This window comes from Suricata suricatta, chromosome 16, assembly GCF_006229205.1.
Source record: "Suricata suricatta isolate VVHF042 chromosome 16, meerkat_22Aug2017_6uvM2_HiC, whole genome shotgun sequence".
In the NCBI taxonomy this organism is placed as follows: Eukaryota; Metazoa; Chordata; class Mammalia; order Carnivora; family Herpestidae; genus Suricata; species Suricata suricatta.
The window spans coordinates 56,060,376-56,070,675 of record NC_043715.1 but is presented as its reverse complement, the minus strand read 5'-3'; the positions used below and the strand labels follow the sequence as shown (position 1 = coordinate 56,070,675).

Below are 10,300 nucleotides of genomic sequence, written 5' to 3'. Positions count from 1 at the left end.
TCGCCCCTCCCCCCATCTCTTGCCGTGAAGACGGAAGATCCACCCCGCGGGGATCAGGGGATCCCAGTCCCGTGCTCCAGGTGAACCCCAAACCGTGCACGTCCGGTTCCCCGTGCGCAAAACGGGCAATGAATGCACGGACCGCGAGGCGCTGTTTCGGGGATACGGGCTCCGTGCACACACGCAGCGCTTGGGTCGTGCCTGCGGAGCCGTGCAGCCTGGGGAAGGGCCGGTCTCCCCACGCTGAGGCGGCGCTTCCTTCTCACCCGTCAGTGGGCGCCAGACCCCCACCTGCGGAGGGCGGGCGCGCGAGGGACAGGGAGAAGGGTCCCTGCGCTCCCAGACCTTAGTGGGGAAAGTTAACCAGAATGAGGAATAGAAACGTGTGTGTATCCACTACATACGTTATACTTAATGTATTTAGTATATGTGTCGTTATATGTATCTACATTTAAGTATAATGTATCAGGGGAGCCTGGGTGGTTCAGTTGGTTGAGCGTCTGACTTAACCTCAGATCATGATCTCACAGTTGGTGGGTTTGAGCCCCGCATTGGGCTCTGTGCTGACAGCTCAGAGCCTGGAGCCTGTCTTTGAGTCTGTCTCTCTCTCCGACCTTCCCTGCTCATGCTGTCTCTCAAAAAAAAAAAAGTATAATGCATCATTATATGTGTCTATATTTAAGTATAATATATCATTATAAATGTATCTATATGTAAGTATAATGTATCATGATATATAATGTATCATGACATATATCTATATATCTATACATAAATATAAACATACAACTTACCATGTAAAATCTCAGATCTATAAATTTAAATATATTACAATAACCTTTACCTTATAGAATATATCTTGGGGCACCTGGGTGGCTCAGTTGGTTAAGCATCCGGCTTTGGCTCAGGTCATGATCTCACAGTTGTGGGCTTGAGCCCCACGTCGGGCTCTGTGCTGACAGCTCAGGGCCTGGAGCCTGCTTCTGATTCTGTGTCTCCCTCTCTCTCTGACCCTCCCCTTATCACGCTGTCTCTGTCTCTCAAAAATAAATAAAAAACAAAAAAATTTTTTGAAAAAAAAAGAATATATCTTACCATTAAACATACATACAAGGAATAGAATTAAAATAAGAAAATACATGAATTATCATTACATGTTAATATAGTATACAGTATTATATATTATGTAATGTCATATACTATATTAAATGTTATGTATTTTATAGTTTATATCTGTAAATCTCAACATAAATAGGTGTCATTTAATAATGAATCTCTGTAATTGAGATATGTCATATAGCTTACATATTCTAAGTAATTTTAAATTCTATATAATAACAATTATTTATAGCAATTAAATGATACCTATATAAGTGAAAACAGACTTTAAAATGTATATTCATATTTATTATATACTGGAGCAGGTGGGATCCTAGATCATGGACCCGGGACAGGGTGTTGAGGGAGGGACGCTCCAGGAGCTGAAGTTTTCTGCCTTCCTTAAAGGACACTGAGGACTCAGCCTCCGGGGCCCCGGGAGGGAGGGGGCACTGTCCGGAAGAGGGGACAAGGGGACTCCACCCTCAGCAGGCATGAGCCCAGCAGGAGCACAGCACATGCGCCGACCCCCGGCATTGCCCGTGCTGGTTGGACGGGCCTCAGGGGACATCAAGATGCGGAGTCCTGACTTCTTCTCTCCCAGGAGGGAGGTGCCCCCCAATCAGGGGCTGCTGTGAGAAACAGGGGTGGGAGTCCAGAAGGAGGTGAGCTAGGGGAGGGTGCAGGGCAGCACTGTCCCACAGAGCCCGCTTCGGCGAGACCATGCCTCGTGTCCCAACCTCCAGCAAGGTGCCACTAGCCGGGTGTGGCCACTGAGCCCGTGGAAGTGACCAGCGCAGCTGGGGATCTAACTTCTATGTATTTAACTTGAATTTCAGTGGAAATAGTCCCGTGAGGTTATCACACTGGACAGCACGGATGCAGTGTGTCCATCCCCATGGAAAGTTCCATGGATTGGTTCTAGAGGAGCCCCTTTTGGGTGGGGGGTGTCGGGAGGACCCAGGCTTCTCTACCCACCTCAGGCCTCTGACCACATGCTGGCTTCCTCCTGCCCAGGAGACACACGGACGTATGAGGACGACAGTAAGAGCCCAGGTGAGTGAGGGAAAAGGAGCAGGGACCGGGTGGGCCTGTGCTTCTTGGGGCAAGAATGGGCTTTGGTGCCGGCCATAGGCCAGCCCTGCCGATGTCCTGCGGACAGAGGACTTGACCACTCAGGGCCCTGGTTTTGTAATGTTGCTTCCCATGGGACAGGACTGTTATGAATTGGGGAGATTTTACACTTGGGTGTGCATGTGACAAGCGCCCAGCATACATGGGGTATGCAGTAGGTGCTCCATAAATGCACCCTACTGATAATCTGGTTCCATCTTCCCTGTTCCCCCAGACCTGTCGACAGAGCATGTCTATATTCTCGTTGGGGTCTCGGTGGCCTTGTTCCTTTGCCTCCTCCTCCTGGCTCTTGCCCTCCTCCATTGCCAGCGTCGGAAAAAACGCAGTAGGTCTCAGGGAGGGGGTGGAGGGCCTGGGGAGGCTGTTCGGGGTGTTGGGAAGAAATCCTCTCTCCTTCGTCCACACCCCTGACTGTCCACAGAGCTCCCCAGCAGCCAAGATGAGGAGCAGAGGCCCCAGGAAAGGTGAGGCCCCTGAGACAGGCCCAGACCCCCTCCCGCCCCTGCCTCCAGGGAGGCCCCCAGTGCTCACTGTGCTTTCCCCCACAGGGTCAGCCCAGCGGTTGACATCTTCGAGAGGACACCAGGTAAAGGAGGAGGAGGAGGGACAGGCCAGGGGGAGGGAACGTTTGGGAACATTCCGGGATGTTCTAGATGGGGTGCAAGGTGAAATCTGAAGCTGTGGGTTTCCAGGCAAATTTGCCTTCTGAGACCCACCCCAGAGCCCGGACCCCCTGTGCTCGCCCTCCAGATCCGGCAACAGTTGACAGACTTCCTGAGAAGGACAGGGCAGCGCCCAGCTCAGTAAGTCCCCGTACGCAGTAACGTGAAAACGTAACAAACGGCCCCAGTTTTAGCAGCGCGGTCCCAGGATCTTTTGTGGCCTCCCCTTGGAGGTGGCATGCTCTCACTCTGCCATATTCTGCTGGTCACACAGGCCAGCCCTGATTTTAGGTGGGAGGGCGCGGCACAGTGGTGACCTCGGGAGGTGGGCTCACGGTCACCTGGAGGCTGGCCACCGGGCTTCCCTTCCCACAGTCCCAGCCACCCCAAGTCACCCTGGGTCTCGCTCTCCCAGACCCCTCCTGCAGGAAGCCCCCAGGACGTGACGTACGCTCAGCTGGACCACCGGGTCCTCACACAGAGGACAGCCCGGGGCGCGTCCCCACTGTCCACGGAGCCCACGGCCGAGTCCAGCACATACGCATCCCTGGCCAGACGCTGACTTCAGGCACACCTGGCCTCGGCTCCGAGACGCGGAAGGCACCCTGCCAAACCGTGACGTGGCCGCTGGGGGCTTCCCTACGGGATCATCTTTTCTGAAAAGCCATACAGTGAGCTCTCCTGGAGGCGGGAGCTGGACTCGGGGGGTCCCTAACCAACGTCCAGGAGATTCATTACCCACGTGGTCCCTCTGGAAACCCACTAGGTGCTTGGAGAGAGCGTGTACCACTTAATTTCCAAACACCCAGGGCTACAGAGGTTTCCAGAGACTCCGCTGTGGTCCCACAGTCACCCAGATGATTCCAGATGTGTCCTGTGGGTCCCCAACGGCCCCAGAGGCTCTGTTTTAACTGTCCCCTTAGCTGGCCCTAAAGACCTTCCAGAGCTCAGTAGCGGACCCTGGACCCGGGCTGCACCTGGGCTGCACCTGGGCATCTGAGAGCTGAGACCCAGTTTCCTGGATTATGCTTCGTTTTGCTCATCAATAAATGATTTCACAGGCCCAGCCTGCAGCAGCCTTGCATGTGGAGCCAGGGCCTGTGGGTAACTTGCCCCCACTGTCTGCTTAGACCTAGTGTCCAGCTTAGAGCAGGAAACGAGACAAAGGGTGAATCAGTGTCCCACAGACGAGTGAGGGAGACGTCTGAGGGGGCGTGTGCCTGCACAGAGCAGGTGGCACAGCCCCACACCTCACACGCATGCCCATGCCCACGGCCGCACACATGCACACACGTGCTCATGAATGCACACACACGCACACACTGAGAACATATGCACATACATGGGCACACGTGTGGACCATATGAGGGCGTTGCTGAGGCCGTGATTGCACAGGGAGGGCCCCTGACACTTATGGTCCACACAGAGGAACATGCGAGGCTCCCACTTCCCATCCCTACTCCAGCTCCGTCCACACCGCACACCATGCGTTCTCCAAGCACAATGGGACCATCCAGCCCTCAGACTGGTCCTTCATCTGACCTTCACTCCCTCACCTGGCCAATGCCCTTGGGCCTAGATGCTGTTCTTCCTAAGAGGCTTGCAACGACGCCTCCATGTAACACATAAAAAGAGGTCAGCTTATTCATTTTTGAAACAGAGAGAGAGAGAGAGAGAGCCCAAGTGTGGGAGGGGCAGAGAGAGATGGAGACAGAAGATCCCAAGCAGGCTCTGCACTGTCAGCACAGAGCCCAACGCGGGGATCGAACCCACAAACTGTGAGATCATGACCTGAGCCGAAGTTGGATGCTCAGCCGACTGAACACCCAGGTGCCCCAAGGATTTTTAAATCACCCTACTGCTGAGTTGGGCTCGCTTTTTCCTGTTTGCTTGTGTGGCAAGTTAATCACACACATTCAGACAGTGCTGGCCTAGGAATGGGGTGTGGGCACCTTGGGGGCCGTAGCCCGAGAGCCCCCTGGCTTGTGGTGGGCAGAGAGCACATGGCCGTATTTCCGTGCATCTGCTCTTCATCTTCTATTTCAGGTTACATGGTCTCCAAATTCCACAGCCGGGAGGTGTCCCCACACCTCTCCTCCCTGACTCCCAAGATCTACACTTGTGGGCGCACTTGATGGGTCTGTTATTTATTTTATTTTTATTTTTGAGAGTGTGTGTAAGTGTGAGTGGGGGAGGGGCAGAGAGAGAGGGAGCAAGAGAATCCCAAGCAGGCTCCATGCAGTGGGGTACTGTGGGGCTCAATCCCACAAACCATGAGATCATGACCTGAGCCAAACCCAAGAGTTGACTGAGCCACCCAGGCGCCCTTACAAAAATATTTTTTTTCAAAATGCGACCTAAACGGGGGTGCCTGGGTGGCTCAGTTTGGTTAAGTGTCCAACTTCAGCTCAGGTCATGATCTCGTGGTCTGTGAGTTCAAGCCCTGCATCGAGCTCTGTGATGTCAGCTCATAGCCTGGAGCCTGTTTCAGATTCTGCGCCTTCCTCTCTCTCCGCCCCTCCCTTGCTCACACTGTCTCTCAAAAATAAATTAAAAAATGTTAACGCCCCACAGTGATCTTTAAAAATTTGACATAAATTTATCTAACTTATAATGGTTCAACTGCTATTTTACTTCTTTGCAAACATTAACGCATTTTTAAAGAGACTCTTTTTAGGTCATCTCTACATCCACAGGGGGGCTCGAACCCACAACCCCGAGATCAAGAGTCGCAAGGTCTACCAAGTGAGCCAGCCAGGTGCCCCAACACTAACACATTTTCATCATGGCCCCCAGGACATGTTCTATTCTTTTCTCCGTTTTTCTTGAAGAAACTGGGGACTGATCATTAATCAGCTTGGCCTCACTCGGCCGCTCGAAGTGGCAGGGACTCAGACTGCGGATGAAGGCTCCTCTCGGTGACCCAGGACACCTGCACCCGCCTGCTGGGGGGGGGGTCCGTCCTGGCTCAGGGAGGGTGGGGGCCTGGTTTTCCAACACGATTTTAATTTGCACTGGGCTTTGATTTCTTATTTGTGCTCAAGGTTAATTCACATTCATACTCAAGGTTTTTCCTCTGCTTCCTAACCCTGTACTCTCTGTTTTCTTCATTGCATAATGTACTGAATTTCTCTTTTTCGTGTGGGACAAAGCCTCCCTTTTTCAACAGAACCAATAGATTCTGTTACAAGGAGTATTTTCTTATTTTGTTATTGTTTTTAATTTAAATTCAAGTTAGTTAATATACAGTGTAGCAGAACCCAGCGATTCATGTCTTACATGTGACACCCAGTTCTCATCCCTGAAAGTGCCCTCCTTAATGCCCATCACGCATTCAACAGCCCCCCAATCCAACAGCGTTTTGTTCTCTGTATTTAAGAATCTGTTATTGTTTGCCTCCCCCTCTGTTTTTATTTTTCCTTCCCTTCCCGTACGTTCATCCATTGAGTTTCTCAAATTCCACCTATGAGTGAAATTATATGATATCCATCTCTCTGTGACTGACTTATTTCACTTATTTCACTAGTTCCATCCACGTTGTTGCAAAAGGCAAAATTTCATTCTTTTTGATCGCTGAGTAGTATTTCATTGTATAAATACACCACATCTTTATCCATTCATCCGTCGACGGACATTTGGGCTCTTTCCATACTTTGGCTGTTGGTGAAAACGCTGCTATGAACATTGGGGTGCGTGAGTCCCTCCGAAACAGCACACCTGTCTCCTTTTGATAAATATCTAGTAGTGCGATCACTGGGTCATAGGGTAGTTACATTTAAAATTTTTTTGAAGAACCTCCATACCGTTTCCCAGAGTGGCTGCACCAGTTTGCATTCCCACCAGCAGTGCAAAAGGGATCTTCTTACTCCACATCCTCACCAACATCTGTTGTTGCCTGAGTTGTTAATTTTAGCCACTCTGACAGGCATGAGGTGGTATCTCAGTGTGGTTTTGATTTGTGTTTCCCTGATGATGAGTGACACTGAGCATCGTTTCATGTGCCTGTAGGTCATCTGGATGTCCTCTTTGGAGAAGTGTCTGTTCATGTCTTTTGCCCATTTCTTCACTGGATCACTTGTGTTTTGTTTGTTTGTATGTTGAGTTTGATAAGTTCTTTTTAGATTTTGGTTACTAACCTTTTATCTGATTTGTCATTTGAAAACACCTTCTTCCTTTTGGTCGATTCCTTTTCGTTTTATTGATTGTTTTCTGCTGTGCAGAAGCTTTTTATCTTGATGGGCCCCCAAGAGTTCATTTTTGCTTTTGTTTCCCTTGCCTCTGAAGACATGTCAAGTAAGAGGTTATGTAAATTATATTTAGATACATAATCTCTTAAATATAAATTATATATTAAGTACAACGTATATATACATTTTAAATGCATATCTATTTAAATATGTATTTATTATAAGAATCGGCTCATGAGTTATAGAAGTCAGAAGTCCCACCATCTGGTTCCTGTCAGCTGCAGACCCGGAGAGCCTGTGGTGTAAATCAGGCCCCAGAATCTGGCGCTATGAAGTTCTGGACAGGAGAGAATGGTTGTCCCAGCTCAGAGAGAGACAGAATTGGACCTCCTTCCTGGTTCTGTTCCATCCGGGCCCTCAGGGTGTTGGAAGCTGCCGGTCCACGTGGGGAGGGCGGACCCCGTCACTCAGTCCACAGAATCTTTCAGAAACCTGCTCACAGACTCGCCCAGAAGTCCTGTTTCCCAGCTCTTTGGACCTCCCCCCCCCCCCCAGTCAGACTGTACCTACAAACAACTGTCACAGTCAGAATGGTGCATTTTCCCTTAAAATCTGGCTTGTTCCACTCTGACCTGAGCCAGGCTCTTAGAAAGGGAGGGCGGACCGCAAGGCAGTAGGAGAGAAAAGACTCCAGAATATTCTGCCCCCACCACCCCCCCACCCCCAGCAGGACCGGCCGACCAGGTCGGCGTCTGCTCCAGTGAAGAGGGGACCTGTGAGTCCCGGGCAGTGAGGCCGCAGGGGCCGCAGAAGCGGTTTAGGGGGGATTTTGGAAGAAGAGCAAGACAAAGCCCGCAGCTCTTCCGTCTCCGGGACTTGGCGGGAAGAGGAGAGGGCAGAAGAGCAGACGTCGTGGACCAGTCTTCCCTCCTTGACCCTCCAGCCACTGACCCTGGGGGTCAAGACTCAGGCCCTGGTGTAGGGAAGGTCCTGCAGGAGGGAGGACTCTACGGCTCCGCGGCCCCTGAGCGCCACCTGGAGGACGAGCCTCATACTGCACCCTGGTGCTCAGTGTGGCCTGGCAGAGAGGGAGGGTCTACCTTGCCCTGGGACTCCCCCAATTCCGGAGATGTGCCCAGGGGCTGAACGCCAGGGGGCCGTCGCGGTGGGAGGAGAGATCCCCCCTGGGCCAGATGGGGCAGGAGCGGGCGCCCACACACGTCTCCTGAACGTTCACCCTAGGACAAAGGAGACATGGCGATCACCAGCAGGGTCCCCAGGCCCCAAGGGAGCAGAGGAAGTCTGGACCCTGTGAGCAGGGGACAGAGACGTCAGCTGGGCCTCCAGCAAGCCGGTGAGCAAACCCGAAGTCCCAGTCAGCTCGGAGCCAGGGACCAGCAGGAGGACACAGACGCACCTGCTCCCTGCACCTTGGACACCATCCATGGAGACGGGCCGAGACACAGGAGGGTTTGCAATGATGGGGGGGGACTGTGTCTGTGTGAGTGTGAACACATGTGAGTGTGCGCCCGTGAGTGTGTGTGAGCACATGTGAGTCTGTGTGAGCGTGCCTGTGTGTGCTTCCTGCCTAAGTGGGGGCAGCTCCTGAGTGAGATCAGATCACTGATAGACAAAGACATACACACCACTGCACACATGCACACATGCACACACATGTACACGCATGCACACATGTACACACACACACACACCTCTAACACACGCCCACGATGGCACATTCACACACATACGGCATCTGCAACTTGTTCAGTTTCCAATTTCCTAACAAATGGCTTTTAACATCTTTTTCGATGAAATAAAGCGGCATCTGTGCTCACGCGGTAACTCCTCCCAGAGTTTTCAAGCACATGTATCATTTTTTTCTGTCCCGACATGAGAAATAATTGAGAGGCCCTCCTTCAACTGCTTTCTCACTGAAGTCCATCGAAGGCTGGCACACTGGGCTCCCAAGCACTCCCTCGGGGGTTGCGGCCCCTTCTCCGGAGCCCCAGCCCCTCCTGGAGTCCCTCCTGCCTGAGCAACATCACCTACGCACAGGCTGCTCCCTGGGAGGCCGGGGTGGCAGGAGGCGGGGTCTTTCTGCAGGGGTGAGCTTCCACCGAGTGTCTGCACCTTCTCGCACCTTCTCGGGGAGCCCAGGCTGGGTTGCTGTCATGGAGATAGAGCAGTGCTCTTCTGGGGACAGAGGCTCTGACCCCAGACCCCAGACTCCCTGCAGTGGGTGGGGACGCCCTCCGCTGCGGCCACATTGACCCGAGTCCACGTGCTGCTTCCTGACTTGTGTCTCACAGCAGAGCCCGTGGGCCTGGACCTTCCGCTTCATCGAGGCTGGGGAACACGGAGGTCTGGGGGAGGCAGGCGTGCAGTTCGGGCTGGGGTCACAGAGCACGCGGGCCTTGACGCCCGCAGGGATGGCAGACCTGGACGACTATGATATTGACCTATTGGGATATATATTGACATATGCTGATTCTGTCCTTGAGAAGCAGCGGCTACGGCGGATCTCCGCTGGGCCCTCGCGCCAGATCAGGGAAGTGTCGCAGGTCTGTGCCCTTGAGAGGCTGGGCCACCCCCGGTCCAGGAGGACGCCACAGACCCCTCCCGTTCCCGGACTCCAGCTCTGCCTGTGAGCCCACCTTGTCCGTGGCTCAGCCGGACACTCCCTTGGGCTCTGACCCTAAGAAGCCCCAGGCCTTTCCCTGGTCCGTCTCCTCCTCACAGGCCCCTCCCCTAGGAGGTCACTGCGGGTCCCAGAAGCCCCAGCACACACAGGCCCCTCCCCTAGGAGGTCACTGCGGGTCCCAGAAGCCCTCAGCCTCCCTCCCAGTGTGAGCAGGAGACACCGAATGTGAACGAGCCACTGGACATGTCACAATCCCATGGAGGCATCAAGTCCCCAGAAAAATGAGGCCCTGTAGAAACTGCGAAAGGAGCACAGGATTCCCCGAAACGTAAAGCCGGTCCTACTGTAGGAGAAGCCTGTAAGAACCAAGGAAACGCGGAAGCCCTAAGTCACTATGGCCTGGGAGGGCGGCGAATGACAGGGCGGAGGTTCTGTGGGGACTCCGTGTCGCCCAGGGGCAGGGGGCTGCAGACCCCTTCCCTCGTGACAGTCCTGTGCTCTGTGCCATAAATGGACCCAGAGTGCAGCCCCATCTCAGCCGCGGCGGTACAGGGAGTCCTGCCCGCCAACGTTCG

At 53.1% G+C, this 10,300-nt stretch overlaps 1 protein-coding gene across 7 annotated transcripts in view; it reads left to right on the top strand.

Moving 5' to 3' along the window:
* Positions 1–4,002, top strand: part of LOC115280056 (leukocyte-associated immunoglobulin-like receptor 1) — a 7,622-nt gene extending 3,620 nt beyond the window's left edge. For 2 of the 7 annotated variants that reach the window (XM_029924712.1, XM_029924711.1), the window contains 6 exons: positions 2,116–2,154; positions 2,447–2,557; positions 2,654–2,696; positions 2,781–2,818; positions 2,983–3,035; positions 3,310–4,002. In XM_029924712.1, coding sequence (XP_029780572.1) covers positions 2,116–2,154; positions 2,447–2,557; positions 2,654–2,696; positions 2,781–2,818; positions 2,983–3,035; positions 3,310–3,456 — 431 coding nt within the window. In that variant the 3' untranslated portion in view covers positions 3,457–4,002. Of the gene's footprint in view, positions 1–30; positions 81–2,081; positions 2,155–2,446; positions 2,558–2,653; positions 2,697–2,780; positions 2,819–2,982; positions 3,036–3,309 lie in introns of all 7 variants that reach the window. The other 5 variants (XM_029924710.1, XM_029924709.1, XM_029924714.1 and 2 more) reach the window with 5 other exon arrangements.
* Positions 4,003–10,300: the final 6,298 nt, after the last annotated feature.